General features: G+C 37.8%; 1 protein-coding gene across 4 annotated transcripts in view; it reads left to right on the top strand.

The window, feature by feature from the left end:
• mindy2 (MINDY lysine 48 deubiquitinase 2) overlaps window positions 1-16,814 on the top strand; it is a 71,272-nt gene extending 54,458 nt beyond the window's left edge. For 2 of the 4 annotated variants that reach the window (XM_041174824.1, XM_041174823.1), the window contains exons 8-10: window positions 5,078-5,251; window positions 8,180-8,356; window positions 12,639-16,081. In XM_041174824.1, the coding sequence (XP_041030758.1) occupies window positions 5,078-5,251; window positions 8,180-8,356; window positions 12,639-12,749 (462 nt within the window). In that variant the 3' untranslated portion in view covers window positions 12,750-16,081. Of the gene's footprint in view, window positions 1-5,077; window positions 5,252-8,179; window positions 8,357-12,638 lie in introns of all 4 variants that reach the window. The other 2 variants (XM_041174821.1, XM_041174822.1) reach the window with 2 other exon arrangements.
• The last annotated feature ends 590 nt before the right edge of the window (window positions 16,815-17,404 follow it).

Consider the following 17,404-nt stretch of genomic DNA (forward strand, 5'->3'; position numbering starts at 1 on the left):
GGCAAGGTCAGCATTTGTTGCCCATTGCTAATTGCCTTTGAGAAGGTGGTGGTGAGCTGCTGCAGTCCATCTGTGCACCCACAGTGCTGTTAGGAAGGGAGTTCCAGGATTTTGATCCAGTGACAGTGAAGGAACGGCAGTATATTTGCAAGTCAGGATGGTGTGTGGCTTGGAGGGGAACCTGCAGCTGGTGGTGTTCCCATCTGCCACCCTTGTCATTCTAGGTGATAGAGGTTTGTGGATTTGGAAGGAGGTGTCAAAGGAGCATTGGTGAGTTGGTGCAGTGATTCTTCTATATAGTACAAACTGCTGTCACTGTGCATTGGCAGTGGAGGGAATCAATGTTTTAAGCTGGTGGATGGGTTGCTGATCCAGCAGACTGCTTTGTCCTGGATGGTGACAAACTTCTTGAGTGTTGTTGGAGCTGCACTCATCCAGGCAAGTGGAAAGTATTCCATCACACTGCTGACTTGTGCCTTGTGCTCAGGCTTTGGGAATCAGGAGCTGAGTTACTCACTTCAGAATTCCCAGCCTCTGAACTGCTGTTGTAGCCACAGCATATATATGGCTGGTCATGGGTTCAGTTTCTGGTCAATAGCAAGCCCCAGGAGGTTGATAGTGGGCGGGTTCAATAATGGTAGTTAATGCCAATGAATGTCAAGGGGGAGATAGTTGGATTCTCTCTTGTTGGTGACAGCCATTGCCTGGCATCTGAGTGGCATGAATGTTACTTTATTAACATCCTTTCCACATTTAGTAGATTTTAAACACTAGCTTTGTTTTTCCACAACTTCAATCAGTTACAATTTATATTTCTGCAATGTGAACTGGAATACTATAACTCATTCAAAACGTGTGCTGACAATGAAAGAGTAATTTAGTTTTTTGAATACATTTAGCTCACTGTGCTTAAATTGCAATGGCCTGGAATTTGCAATAGTGATGGTGGGAATACAGTCAGCAATTGCCAGCGTTAGTCCACTGAAACTGACAGCAACCCCTGAAGTCCACACATGGAAATCCAGAAGTTGCTTTCAGTGATTCTAAAATAAAAGGAAATACTGTGGGTGCTGGAAATCTGAAATAAAAACAAGAAAGTGCTGGGAATGTGCAGGTTTGGCAGCATCTATGGAGAGCGAAACGGAGTTGATGTTTCAAGTGGAAGATGACTCTGCAGAACTGAAGGAAGGTAGAAATGTAAGGGGTTTTATGCTGTTGTCAGACCTGTTTCCAGCGCCTCGTCTTTATTTGTGATTCTACTTTTTCCAGAGGGTGCACTATTGAGGCACCCTATACTGCAGTCGGTGGAAATCAATTGAACTGACTACAGCTTCCACTCTTAAGGTGTTAGTCTTGCTGTAAAAACCCTTGAAAAAGTTGCACCTTGTTGAATGAGGTGTACTAATGTAATAATAACTGCTGAACTCCCTCATTGACCCTGAAAAACTAATTTTAAATTTGTGGAATGTCAAATTCCTCCAACAAAAAAAATGTATTTGGAAAAAAATGTTTATTTATCTTTGTTTTAGCTTCTATCTTAATCCAGCCATAATCATTTATTTTGCTACCTGAAAATTAAAATCGAAGGATATTACGTGTTTTGGTTTGCTGTTTGTGAATGCTTCATAGTGATTGACTACCTACCTGCTTTCTGACATCTCTGCTGCTGCATGTCAAGGCATCCTCCTCATTTGGTGCCAGATTTAAACTGCTGATGGGAAAGGGGTAAACCATGACAGAGATCACTAGACCTTTGCAGACAGCTTTCTCTGAGGTAAGCAGCAAGGGCTGTTGCTTCACTGCTGACTGCATAATCCAGGCTATGTTCTCTTTCATTAGCGTCAGCCTTTTAAATGGACATTAGGAATTAACATGTAACATTGGTAGAACATGTTTAAATAAATTGCAGTACTTTTCAAATCACTTCTAAACATAGTGTTCCTTAAAACCAGCAAAAAAAATGAAATTTCAGTTCCTAAGTGTAAAAGATTTATTAATTCTGTATCACCATCTAGAGGTATTTATTTGCATTGCAGTTGTGCTCTTTCAATGTGACTGGAACATGGATTGCTCAATCCATCTTGTCAACCATTGACATTTAAAGAACAGTGAGTTTTTTTCTAGTGCCCTGGCCAATACGACTTGATACAACAAAACCAAAAAGATTACTGTCGATGTTGGCCTTTTGAAGCTTCAAAATCCCTCCAAAGATAGGGGTCGACTTTTACATCAAGTAGAAAGCTAACCGCTAGCATGGGTGTGGGTGGTTGCCATTTTGAAATGTCATCATCCTACACAGTGTGGGTGTGTGTTAAACTCCTGCACATCTTGGCAAAACTGCTTGATCCCTTGCTCCTGGTTAAAAAGCATTGGTAAATAAAACATCCATTTGTGGAGGGAAAAATTGAAGCTGACTAATTATGCAAGTGTAGGCATGTCATAGTTGTAAAGGGGGTGTTTTATGATACAGCTGATGGTAAATGCTGAGCTATTCAAATCCCAGAGGGAAACATGTCATAACCAATTTTTGTAATTTGTATGCTTCGAGATGCAGACTTTGAATTCAGTTATAATAAGACTGCCAAGTCTCGAGAGGTTTTTATAAAACTAAATTAAACATTTATTAATTAAAAGATTGTAAGCACATACGTACGTCTACAAATTACTTCTATATTAACTTCTAAAAATCCCCTAATTAATCTGACTCCCAGTTACATCTCCGTTAAGGCACAAGTGAAACACAGATTTAAACAGACCCCTGGCAAATTAGACTACCCCCAGTTTCATTTTATTCTTCATATGAACTCATTCGAAATGAGTTTCTTTCAGTTCTGAGTCCTTGCAGACAGTGGCTTGAGACTTACAGGTTGGAGGCTTTGGATCTTAAAATCCCTCTCTTACCAACAGCCTTCTTTTCCTTTATATGTATTTTCCTCTTTGAATGCAAATTCTCATTGTATCACTAGGTTTTTTGAACTTTACCACTTCTAAAAATAAAACCCTTTCATGGCACCGATATTATTAGTAAGCTATGGAAAAAATAAACACATTGTTTGGCTTCTTCTGGCTAGGTGTAATATTCCACCCATTCTTTTGAATGGTTTATTTAAGAATGAAAATTGCTCCCTTCACACTTCACCTAACTTCTCTATGTTCACCTAATTAACATTTCAAACCTACTTCTCTTTACATCAAAGCCTCTAGACCAGCTGGCTTTAATCCAATTAAGACACCCACCCACACACACACACACACACAGACTTCACTAGAACTCTATTTGAAAATAATTTCCAATAATTTTATAGACATTATTATATCTTCTTGACAGGGTGGATTGACTTGTATACTGAGTATATACAAAATCAATTTTTGGGCCGGAAAAATGGGGCTGTCCTGTACGCTGAGTTGACTTATACACTGTGATCTATAGTATCTGATTAGTTAATTCATTTGTTGTTTGTAGTATTATGCTGTGTGCAGATTGGCTGCTGCATTTACCTACATATCGGTGACCGTTCAAAAGTAATTAATTGGCTGGAGGTTGCTTTCGGACATCCCAAGATGCTACATGCAATATTAATAAATAATGCAAGATCTTTTCTTTCCATTGCTGTCTGTGTTATTTTTTCATTTTGAATGATAATTGTTCCTGTGTATATCTTAACTCTTGCCTACAATTTGGGTAGAGAGAGGAACCCAGATTGTCTTGGAATTCTATTTTTCCAATGCACAGATTAGATTGCATATAGATTATGTACGTTAGCCAGAACAAAAATGAGAACCTAGGTATTTTGGGTATGTACTCAACTAATGGTGCAATGAACTTGCATTTAGTTTTGTTCTGAAAGTACTGTCCCCAGTTGGTTAGCCACTCATTTGTGTAAGTGATTCTAAAACAACTTCTGTATTTAACTGCTTTCTCATTCCGTAACCAAAAGAAGTCTCTTGTTTCCCAAAATGACCTGTTATATTTCCATTCCTTTTCCAAGGAATGTTGCTTTTGTATCACTTCAGGCATAGATCCTGAGACTTCTGCAGTATGTCGCTCAAGATAAAGCTATAATTAGAGGATTAATATTTGCATGCATATTTTTTAAACAGTCTTTTTATTAAGAAGTTAATTGACATTAACTGTTCCCCTTATGCAAATACCTTTCATGCAGTTACAGTAACTTTTGGTTTGGGAAATGGAAATGATAAGTCTACTGAAAGAGAGAGGTCAAAATTTAACAAGTGTGGTGGAGAGTGCAGGGTCCAGTAATGTTTAGTTTTATAAATAATCATTCATGCTTTATGTCAGAACTTTCTCTTAAACGGTAGTAATTTTGTATATGTCTGAGAGCTGAGATGATGGCTATCTTTCAGCTGGGAATCAAGCATTTGGCCAGAGAAAGTCAATAGCGAGGTATTTAGTTTTGTTTCATTTATGGTCACGGGAATAATTGCTTTTTTTTTTGGCACGTTTGGGAAATTCAGGGGTTAAATGCAGAGTACAACATTCTGTTCCAATCTTGAGAGAATGTTCACACTGGTGCAGCAGGCAATCTATTCTTTGTGATGACCTTTGAATTCTATGTTGAATTTTGTGGACTTCATATACAAAAAAAACTTGGGTTCCCTTGGCTGTAGTAAAGAGATTCATCTGTCCAGGCTATATTCAGTTTTGGGGATAAAAGGACAGTGTTGTACAAATTTAAATAATCAGCCTTTATAAAGAACGTTGTATTTATATGTATGACTCAAATCTCAGTTTACTGGACACAAACAGCAATGTTAATGTCTGTCTGAGGTTAGACTTACATTCAAAAAGTAGTTTTTTGACATAAGCTACAGTTTCAAGTTTATTCGGAATCCCCAGGACATTATGTACATTTTTAAATATATCTTTACCATTGTAATATTCCTGTCAATCTAGAATTTAGGATTAGTTATTAGTTCATGAGTGCAGTTAATTTGCTGAACGAAACCTTTCACAATTTGTTTTGCTGTTTTCTTCAGCAAGAGTTTAAACTAAATGAAGTTGAATTAGTTGTGCTACCTATATGTCAATAATATTTTATTATTTTTAATTTAATAGGGCCAACTGTATCTACTGGTGACAGACCAGGGCTTTCTTACAGAAGAGAAGGTGGTCTGGGAGAGTTTACACAATGTGGACGGAGATGGAAATTTCTGTGACTCTGAATTTCACCTGAGACCTCCATCTGACCCAGAAACTGTGTATAAAGGACAGCAGGATCAAATAGATCAGGTAAACCATAAAAAGCAGGCTTAATTCAGATGATATTTGTTGGTTGTTACTTATTATATAACGTTCATTACTATCTGTTTTCATCCAACATGAAATTGAACATCTTTGTTAGACATCACTGAGGCCAGGAATGATTACGATTATCTATTGGAGCTGCTTAATTATCTTAATTTGATCTTGCCATCATTTGGACACAATGATTATCGTCCAGCTGCAAACCTAAAATACCTATAATTAAAATTATTCAACCCACTTGTTTTTATTTGCAGGAAAACCTCCATAGACACTGTAGCACAGGAACTGCTATGTTCTGTGTAATGCTCAACATCTGTTCTTAATACCATTCAAACCAGATATACTTCAAAGAGTTAATTTAAGCAACACCATCTTGCATTTCCTTAGCCATCCTTGTGCAGCATTTTGACTTCCAGCACTTAACGTTTGAAGGAAATGTTTGCCAAGCAGGAGGAAAAATGAGAAAACTGTTAGTGTTGGGAGCTGAGGGCATGTTTGCAAAGAATTGTCTTGAAAGCAGGCAATGAGGTTGCTTGATAGAGGCAAAGAGGGAGAAGGATAGGAATATAGTGGCTGAATGGCAGCAGGAATTAAGGAGAAGCTCGTTAGAGAAGTGGAGGGTATAAGCAGGAGAAAAGACTGGAGAAGATAACTAAACCCAGTGTTAACTATTTTTACTGGAACTTGTTCTTCTGTTCTATGGGGCAGAGGGGTTTTCCTGCAGTTGTGAATGTCACTTAGCCCTCGTAATTTGGTATTGTACGTCTTTTGAAATGTGTGAACCGCTAATGAGTTGAGTAGACATCTCACCTTTCAGGGTGCACTTTTAGGCAAGGAGAGGGGAGGTGGAAATCATTGTGTGTCAAGAAAGTCTGCGATAGTTCCATGATGCATATGAAAGACTCCAGCTGCTGTTTAGCAGTCTCCTAACATGAGCAGAATGTATTTAAATATGTGGTTAGGTAATAAAATGGAAATATGCACCATTCCAATTGTATTGTCACCACAACAGTAAATTCCCTGTGTTTCACTTACACAGCATGTTTGCTGCCAGATAAAATGCCTGTATGCTTATTGCTCTTGTTTACTCATTTCCCTTATTTCACACACTCCTCATCCAGCCACTTCTGTAATGTTTTCAGATGCAATGCCCTGGCATCTCATATCTGGTGTTTGTTCCTTGCACGAGGGATGGTGGGGCATATTGCTATGTGAAAAGCACTTTGAAAAGACAGATTGACGTTGAAACTTCCAGAAACAAAACCACTCATTTGGTGCTTTCCCTTGTATAGTCGGTTCAATTTCCCACATTGTTATTTCAATATCTCCTATCTGTATTCATAGTTTAAGTTGTAATCTAAAACCTTTGAACAGTGTGATTAAAAGTAGCATTGATAGGAACTTTGAAATTGCACTTTTAGTAGATGAGGTGAGAATTAGGGTACTTTTTGAACACATTTGAACTGTAATGCCAGCTTTTGCACTATTAAATGTATGTTAGATTGCTGATCTTGCAGCTACATTAGTGAATGCACCAAGATTTTGTGTTTTCACCTGTTTATGGGATAGTGTTTCCTGTTCTTGGAATGGTTCCATGGCTTTGTGTTTACACGAAACCTATCCTGAATCTAGTTGCTTTCTTAAAATGTGTGCTAGTTCCTTTTTGTAATGGAATTGAGAATGCTACCTTGGCAATATCCACAAACAAAACTTATTTTAAAAGCTGCTAGAGTGAGAGTAAAACAAAAACAGAATTACCTGGAAAAACTCAGCAAGTCTGGCAGCATCGGCAGAGAAGAGCAAAGTTGACGTTTTGAGTCCTCATGATCCTTCAACAGAACGTTCTGTTGAAGGGTCATGAGGACTCGAAAGGTCAACTTTGCTCTTCTCCGCCAATGCTGCCAGACCTGCTAAGTTTTTCCAGGTAATTCTGTTTTTGTTTTGGATTTTCAGCATTCGTTTTGTTTTTATCTCTAGAGTGAGAGTAGCCCAGATTGAGTAGTTAGTGTAGAACTTGCTACCACATGGAGTAGTTAAGTGGCCAGCAAAGATGCAGTTCAGCAGAAGTGAGATGTGTATGAAGGTGAAAGAGATGTGAGGATTTGCTGGTCGGTTTCAACTTAGTAAAGTGAAAGGAGGGTTGTGTGGAACATAAGCAGACGGATTGAACCAAATGGCCTGTTTCTGTGCTATAGGCTCGATGTTATTCCTTGAACCACTTGTAGTTTTGAAGCCCAGCTTAGTAATAACTGAGCTCCGATCAATCACTCAGCATCTGGTATCATTCCTTCATTGATACAACTTTGGTGGAGATTTCATTTTAGTAAAAACAGAAACTTATTTGTTAAAAACTCCAATATCTAATCAATCATTACAGCTCTCTTGTAACTTTATTATTTCTAACTAATTCAGGAGCATTGTTCATATTTACTTATGTGGCATTGGGATACTCCACATTGTGATGCTGTTTTGACGAATTGTTTCAACAGCTGTAGCTTCAGTTTTCACATTTTAATGATGACCAAGATTCCAACCAGTTAATGTCATTGTTGTATAAGCATGTAACCATCTCAATATTCTGTCCATTATTTGCAAGTTCTGCTACCTGGTTAAAGAAAATCCCAAGCTTAAACTGATTCAGATCTAAATATAACATCCACATCAGATGGAAAGGAGTATGAAAAAGAGCAAGTTGGAATGCTTTGCGCTGTATATTTTAACATGAAAATAGGTGACATTGAAATCATGGAGAACGTCCAGTGTACAATAATTGTTTTAAACTTTGGAACATATTAAAGCATGTTTCAGTTTATCATCAGTGTTTATCACTATCCAATTTGGTAGAACTGTTCAAGGATAATTACTGATCCCTTATCTAGGGATTTCCTGATTGGACATTATTTCTTCTCTCAGGACTATCTGATGGCATTGTCCTTACAGCAGGAGCAGCAAAGCCAGGACTTATCCTGGGAGCAGATTCCTGAAGGAATTAGTGATCTAGAGCTAGCAAAAAAACTGCAGGAAGAAGAAGACAGACGAGCATCCCAGTTCTATCATGAACAGGAACAGGCAGCTGCAGCTCAAAGCCAGGTAATGACATTTTACCAAATGGAAAGCAGTTCTACAGTAAGTGCTTTGATCAGTTTTGTGCCGTTCTGGTCACCTAATCTGAGGGAGATACTGTTGCTGTTGAGAACACAAGAATTAGGAGCAGGAGTCTGCCGTTCAGTCCTTTGAGCCTGCTCTTCCATTCGATAAGATCATGGCTGATCTTAACTCTATTTTCCTGTCTTCACCCCCCCATAACCCTTGATCCCCTTGTTGATCAAATATGTCTAATTCTGCCTTGTATATATTCAATGATCCAGCCTCTACTGCATTCTGGGGAAGAGAATTCCACAGGCTTATGACTGTCTTGATTTGGAAGGAAATTCTCCTCATCTCATTGTTTGGGAGACCTCTAATTTTTAAACTGTGTCCCCGAGTTTTTGACTCCCCCCACAAGGGGAAGTGTCCCCTCAGGATCTTAGGTATCAATATGATCATCTCTTGTTCTTCTAAAATCTAATGGGTATTGGCCCAACTTGCTCAACCTTGCCTTGTAAGATAAGCCCTTCATCCCAGGAATGAGTTGAGTGAACCTTCTCTGAACTGCTAATGCAGTTATATCCTTTCTTAAGTAGGAAACCAAAACTGTACCCAGTACTCCAGATGTAGCCAACACCTTGTACAGCTGTAGCAACACTTCCCTACTTTTATACTCTATTCCCCTTGCAATAAACACCAGTGTCCCAGTTTCCTTCTGAAACATTTGCTGTACCTGTATTCCAAATCTTTGTGATTCATGTACCAGGGACCCAGATCCCTCTGTACTGTACAGTCCTGCAGTCTTTCTCAATTTAAATAATATGTTGCTTTTCTATTCATCCTGCCAAGTGGACAAGTTCACATTTTCCCATATTATACTCCATTTCCCAGATTTTTGTCACTGACTTGGCCTTTTTAAATCCCTTTGTAGAGTCTGTCCTCTTGACAATTTACTTTCCTACCTACCTTTAAGTCGGCAGCAAATTTAACTACCACACGTTTGGTCCCTTCACCCAAGTGATTGATATAAATTGTAAATAGTTGAGATCCTAGCACTTACCCCTGTGGCACTCCGGTAGTTACAGCTCACCAACCGGAAAAAGACCCATTTATTCTTCTGCTTCCTTCTTTCCGTGCTAATATATTACCCCCGACACCACGAGCTCTTATCTTGCGTAGTAACCTTTGATGTGGCATCTTATCGTAATGGTTGCGGAGGTGAGCAACAAAGCTGATTCCAGATATCAGGACATCAAATTAAGCAAACAAAAAACAAGAAATGAAGGCTTGTTTCTTTGTAAAGAGAGTTTGTTGGAACTTCAAGATTATAAAGGGAATCACTATGGTGAAGGATTAAAAAAAAAACACAGGGAGAAAGGTTTAAAAACTAGTAAGTTGGAAACAAGAAGGAACTTAGATGGAATCGTTCACCCGAAAGGTAATGCTTCTGAAAAGGGTACCAGAGAAAAGCCTTGAATCAGATCGCATAAAATGATTATTCTGGAGAAAGAAGAGACTGAGGGATATGATAATGCAGGTCAACAAGTTTGAGGTATGAAAAATCACCAGCTTCTTTGACTCTAATAGCATGTTCCTAAAATTCTTAAACGATGAACTCATTGTTCACTCAACTGATTCCTGGAATGAGGGTGTTATCCGTTCACTCAGCTGATCACTGTTTCTTGAAATAAAGGGGTTATTTGTTCACTCAACTGATGACTGTTTCCTGGAATGATCCTCTGAGGAAGGGTTGGAGAGATTGGGCCTGTATCCATTGGAGTTTAGAAGAATGAGAGGCGATTTTATTGAAACACAAGATCCTGAGAGGACTTGACACGGTTGATGCTGAAAGGATGTTCCCCTCGTGGAAGACACTGGAACTAGGGGTTGCAGTTTGAAGGAGATAAAAACTTTTTTCTCTGAAACTCGTGAGTCTATGGCACTCTTTCCCCAGAGAGCAGCGGAGGCAGGCTCATTGGTAAGGCTGACTTAGATGAATTCTTGATTGACAAGGGAGTCAAAGGGTATCAAGGGTAGTAAAGAAAGTAGAGTTGAGGCCACAGTCAGATCAGCCATGATCTTATTGAATGGTGGAGCAGGTTTGAGGGGCCGAATGGCCTCCTGCTGCTGATTCATATGTAACTGTGCTTGTGTAATTAAGTAATGCAGGGATATATCAGGCGTAAAAGTCTTTCTAGGTCCTGCCTTAGCTATTTTTGAACATACCACTGGATTGTAAACAAAAATGCTATAGGCTGGCTTGACTGCTTTAATCTTGCTTCCCTTACTCCTGTGTTGGTGTCTGTATACACAGTTGAGTTGAAAACAGGAATTCTGTGCTGGGATTCACAAGGGTGTACTGAATTCCTATTCCAGGAATGCATTACCATAGTGAACATCATGAAGTTCTGAGAAAATTGCTTTCTAATTAATTAACTTCTCCAGTGTTGTGAACACTTAAATTATTTAGATGTATCAAGCTTTAAATTTCACAGGATTATTCTCACAAGCTAAAATCTCAGAATAAATAGAATTCAAAAAATGGATTGAAAAAGGACTCTAGTCCCACCAGTGCCACTTCTACAAAGGTATACAACCTACCTCATTGTGAATTCAACTTGCATGTAATCTCCTTGGGGGAAATTTCAGCATAATTGCCCCCTTTTCTGTTAGAGTTAATCAAATGACCTCCAGAGTATCTAATCACTTCCATATCTCCCTATTTAACCCTCCCCAACCACCTACCATGGATGATTCTCTCCCAAACATCACAAGAACTACTGTGCTAGATAGAATAATTGAACGACTTATTTAATACTTGTGTCTATTTTTATACCCTCCAGTCCTATTTCCAACTAGATATTGATCCAACTCATTCCTTGAAGGAATTAATCAAGCATTAATGATTGGAGGAATAAACATTCTTCTAATCTTTAGTCTGAATGCAAAGGAAAAGACAAATTAAGTAGTAGATAATCCCACTGCCTATTACGCATTTTTTAATCAAAATATAAAATAGCAGAGCACAGCAATTAGTGAAATGCATCGCCTGGAAATATTGTGGGATACACGAAGAGCTGGGTTATCAGGATAAATTTTCACAGCACACTTCACAATTAACATAATTCAGGGGGGCCTCACCCCTTTACACTTACTGTAGTGACATGCGATGGAGTGGTACTCGCCAGTTTTCCCACACTTGGAACATCTCGTACGGATGATTTTGATTTGATGTTTACCGGCCATGTGCTTGCAGAACTCACTTAATCCGAGAGTAACAGATTGCACTGATTACAGAGCAGACCGTCAACGGGGTAACGTATTTCCACCTCCTTCTTTGCATTTCTGTCTTCAATTGGTGGTAGTACCACCGGCTCCACATAGGTGGGTGGGACCCCTGCTTCGTCTTCGGGCTCCACCACACTCTTCTCGTTCACAGTTACCGTTCCCATTAGTTTTGTACCGAATTCAAGTTCTGTCGAAGGGTCATGAGGACTCGAAACGTCAACTCCTTTCTTCTCCGCCGATGCTGCCAGACCTGCTGAGTTTTTCCAGGTAATTCTGTTTTTGGTTTGGATTTCCAGCATCCGCAGTTTTTTTGTTTTTAATTCAATTGCAGTTGATTCAGTATGTGCATAGGAAAACCTTTCTTCACAATTAATGCTTTTACAGAGAACTATTCCAATAACAATTTTCTACTTTACTTTTTTGCCCCTTACCCCAGTCTTTTGCATTTATGCCTATTCTAGTGACGGTATTAAGAGACCTGCTCCAAGCATCTTGCATTCCCACTCCACAGGCATTTTCTAGGAGCAATATGTAGATAGCTGAACCTCCAATTTTATTCATTTTTGTGTCTTTTGCTGTGGAAAGCCTATGTCAATAATCCATGTAAATTTTCCCCACTTTATGTAGCAGCTCCAACTGAGGTTGGGAACAGATAAATGTTGAAGAATGTAATTATTTTATGGACCGTGTTCACCTTTTCCTTCCTGCACTTGGAAGGACATGTTGATCACTGGGTTCTCTACAATTATTCACAACAAACTGTTCTGCCAAAAATTTTTTTTTTTTTGAAAAGCTGCAGCAAGCTGTGACTGGGCATTGAAGACCAGCTTTCCAAGAGCTACAAAACCTGTGGTAATGAAGTTTGAATGCTTGTTGAGGGTAGCAGTTGAACTCATCCTGTAGGTTCAGGTATATTAGGTGCTAAAATGACTGTTCCTTTTCATAATTTATTATGTGAGTTAAACATTTTACTGTCGTATGTTTCTTAAAATTCTAGGAAGGGCAACAATCACAGGCAGCAGCTGCTGGAAAACAGCCTGGGGGCACTGAACGGAAACCACGCAAGGAACCAAGAGAAAAAGAAAAGGACAAATGTATTCTCTTGTGATGGGGGTTGGAGTTTACCAGAAACTAAGTGCATAACCCTTAAAAGAACCCGGTGATATGCCGCCTGTGCCTGATCCCAAATTGTTCATATTTTGAGAAATGATAGGATGATTTCTTTGATACAGTCGGCCAAACTTTGTTGTATGTTGCACAATGCACTATATTCACAATGGAGTTTCTACGGCATTGATTGATGCAGTTACATTACATTTGACAAAAATCATGGTTCAGAACATACAAAAAGCACCTTTACATGTAACAGTGAAATCACAATGCCTGTTTTCTTCATTATTTTGCATTAATTAATGCAATCAGCTAATAAGCTATCTTGGCTAATACTGCCTGAATTTTATTACAGGACAATGATCGGCAGTTTCATGGTTCGTTTAGTTTTAATTCTCTGCTTACAATAAGTGACAATAGCTAGAATTTTTTTTAGCTCTCATTAAGTGCTATTAGAACTGATCTGTCCAGTGAATTATAGAAAACAAAGACCAAACACACAAAAATGGTCTTTCACGTGATAGCTTGTGTAAGATGTGCTAACACAAATTTTGGTGGGATACAAAAATAGAGCTAGACAATCTTTTGTCCAGATTGCCGGTCAGTTTTTTTTTTCATAAGCTGGTTTTACTTTGAGCCATAATAATAACCTGAAGGAATGCAGAGAGACAGGTTAACATATGATAATGGTATCTCTTGCTTCAAGTTTTCTTCAACTGAACGAATGTGCTGTATTTTGAATGGTTTTAAAATTGTTCCAACAAAAGTCACTTTTGTGGAAATGTCACAGCAGAGATTTGAAATGTGAAGTATCAGCAAGTTGGTAAACAAAATTACAAGTGAATAAGCTCTGTGTTTTGACTAATTGTGTTTCTTGGCAAATTAGAAGGTAGTGTTTCAAGTTGGCAACGAGACCATGAAGTTATTGCTCAGATATGGAAGGCCCATGTCCTGTTGCCAAAGCCTTGCTCTTTGCTCAGTCCATTTGACCAGCAATTAAAATGCATTAGCAGCATTCTTTACAATAACTGATACTTCAGTGCTACAATACTTAACATTGAATAACTTACCTAGTCATTATGGTCTTATATATTTTCTAATGCCTTCAAATTTATTTGGTCAAATATTAGTCAAGCCTATAGACAGTAGCCAAGTTATATTTCTAAATGGGACCAATATTCAGAAATGGTGAAATTTTAAAACATTATGATAGAAACATAACTGCTACTGTCACTCATGGTTTTTGTATATGTTATACACTTACTTTTGATATGGTGGAAAAATGCTCCACATGTATTGTTCATTGGGACAAGGCTGCTGGAAATGAAAGCAAGCACTAAACTGTTGCTTATTGAATATTGAAGGAATATTGTCTGAAGGTTCATTTTTATACTATTTCAGGTCTGCTTCAGATTATGATTGTTATTCTAATAATGTAGCTGTTTTTGTGGATTTTAATACATTGACCAGTTTATTTATTCTGATTACCTCTAATAGGGCACCCTCAGTTAAGAGTGCTTGAAGCAGTTATACATAAATGGAACCAGAGGGAGATATTGGAAACCTTTGGTGAGAGAGAGGGAAGAAAATAAAACATTAAACCTGTTTACTAAGACGTAAATATTTATTCATTATGAAATCATTTGTTAAATTATTTCAAAATAGGCATCCCAAGCCATTTTTTTTGTTTTTTTTTAAATCATGTTGCACTTCAAAATTTCCTTTTTATTAGGAAGTTCTTTACCCAAAACAGGTATAGTGAACAAGATTGTTTGGGGGGGGGAATTACATTGAACTGCCCAGCTGTGTTGTGGATTAGCTGACATCTATAATGCATGATAATTCTACTAGATCATACAGTAAATGTTCACACACATTCTAATGTAAAGTTGTATTTGCCTCATTAAAATATATTGATATTAAAAGCACCAGAAAATCAACTATGTATAAATCTAATTATTTGCAATCCTATCCTAGCATTTTTATGCAATTTTTGTTGTAAATTTTCAATAGCAGATAGTAAATATTTAAACCAGATTGGTACTGAAAGTTAAGAGTGTTGTATAACCGCCCACTAATAACAGCCCCTTCAGAGTCCATTGTAAAACTGGTAAGCTGTGCTTAGTTGGAATCTATAACAGAGCTGCAATGGTCTTGCAGTGGAGACTGAGAGCCGTGTTGCGAATGCAAGTCTGCTTGTGGGTACATGCAGTACCTTGACAAGTGACAATCCAGCGTGTGCACTTGACTGTTTTTAATATTTTTACTGCTCGGTGTAAAGACAGCTGAAATGCTAAAAGTCGCCTTCTGGACCGAATGTACTTTAAATATCACATTATTTTGCATGTTTGTCCATTTATAGGGGATGGTTACAATTAAGCTATTCTGCAAAGCAAATTTTGTAGATTATTTTCTGAATGCAGGTTCTGAATGCTGAAATTCAGTGCATGCATGAGCTCCACATTTAACTAAACCATTTCATTGCTAAGAAAAAGCTATATGTTGCCATTTCAAGTAATATAAAATACTGACCAGACATTTTAACCACATCAACCTCATTACCATGGAACTTTGATCTCTTATCACACCTGTGGGTATTGGGTTTTGTCATTTCTCTATCAATGCACAATATAATTAGCACCATAGTGCATGTATATTTGACTACAATTAGCAAAGGTAAAGGAAAGCGTAGAACAGAACTTGTTACCTTCAGTGGTTTTTGTTGCACCTTTTAGTTTGTTTCAGGGTCTTTATTTTATGAGACTGATCATTTACCAAAATACTTGTGAAGGGTTTTTTATACACATTGTGAAAGAAGATGTATATGTTTCCAAGTCTGCTCTATGTAACTTCTTTTAAATGTCTTCGGGATTACAGCTACTATAATACTTGCTTTTATATGCCTGTTGTTGCAAGTCCTGCAATTTTAGGAGTGTCTGCCTTTTGGTAGATTCTGATTACAAAATATTCAGTTCCTTTCTATATTTGTGACCAAACATGTATGTAGCATACTGCCTTGGTGTGTGTTATATACTTGTTAGTGTGGATCCTATGAGTTTTGACAATCTCCTGTCCTACTTTCTTAGGTGGCACAAAAATACCTTAATTGGCACTTGGCACTATAAGAAGTACTTGCAAAGAAAGCTTTCTATGGAACAGAGACTTCAGTTCATATTTTTGGTATTAAATAACTGAAGCTTGACAAAATAGCTAATTCTCACTGTCTATGTCTTGTTATTCTGTTGTGCAGTTCGGAAAAAATAGGAGACAGCATATTATGCTATAATAATTCTTAAGTTCCATGTTTGCAAATAAACCTACAATGATAGATATGATGCTTTTTGTGTTTTGTTCATTTACAATGTATTAAATTCTCATTTGAAAATCCTGGAGTAGCAACTGTGAGGAATGTTTTGCTAATAAGATTTCAAAAACTTAGACATTCTAAAATAGGAAAAGGCATCATGTGTTTGTTAATGTAAAAGAGGAAAAAAAAATTGAAATGTAGAAATTTGAACCAAAGTATTTAAAACATGAGGGAATATTTAAGGTTGACATGGGAATAGATGTACAAATGAGATGGAAGGTCAGCGTGATTGTTCAAAGCCACTGCCCACACTTTATACTTGTAGAATTACTTATATTTACACCTTAAAACTGACCAGTAAATCTATTAGCTAACATGCCTCATGCTGAGTTTTTTGCTGTGCATTTGGCATAGATTGAGCACGAAATGCTAAGCAGTGAGTGGTATCAGATAGTCTCTTATGTAAATTTGTGCAAGAAATTTTAGGAAATGGTATACTGTGACCAAATCAGCTTTACCAGCTGAACTGTACACCCATTAGTGCCTAGATGACCATCAAAAAGAGTAAAATGTGGCTTTATTTGCAGTTTTACAAGTGAAACATTACTGGAATCATGTTACATTGGAGCATACAACTTTGGGCAACTGTCTTTAATTTATTTGGTACCAATTAGTGCAAAGACTTCTGTTATTGCAGAAGGATGATGTTGAAATTGGTAAAACATCGAACTAAAATAAAAAACACATTTCTTGCAATGATGTTTGTTTGGCATTATTTCATTATAACTATTTTTTCAACAACTGCAACTGCCTTTTATGTAATGCCTTTAATGTGGGAAAATATCTCAAGGTGCTTCAAATAGGCATGAAAAAAAATGGAGCCAAAGTGAGAGAATTGAACAGATGACTAAAATCATGGTCGACCAGGTGGGGTTTAAGGAGCACGGTGGGAATGGAAGAGGAACATGAAGAGACAGATTTAAGGACGTATGGACCTTAGGGCCTAGATGGCTGAAGATACAGCTGTCTTCAACAATTGCATACATGATGGCTTAATATTTGGAGGCCTGTGGGTAAGAGACTATTCCCATGGATTGTTTAAAAAAACATAACAGGTAAATGCTGAGATTAATTTAGGGATTTTATTTTCCATCTTCCTGCTCTCCTTTCCTATAGGTGCTAATTTTTGCTCCAGCTAATTCCACTCAGTCCTCCCTTATCTCTTCATTCTTCATGTATGACCTTATTGATGTACTGTTAGTACGGTTATTCTGCCATTGCCAATATCTACATATGCATGTTTAGCAGAAGGGGATATTCGATGGTGATGACTGATAATCTGGTGC

This window comes from Carcharodon carcharias, chromosome 26, assembly GCF_017639515.1.
Source record: "Carcharodon carcharias isolate sCarCar2 chromosome 26, sCarCar2.pri, whole genome shotgun sequence".
Taxonomy (NCBI): Eukaryota; Metazoa; Chordata; class Chondrichthyes; order Lamniformes; family Lamnidae; genus Carcharodon; species Carcharodon carcharias.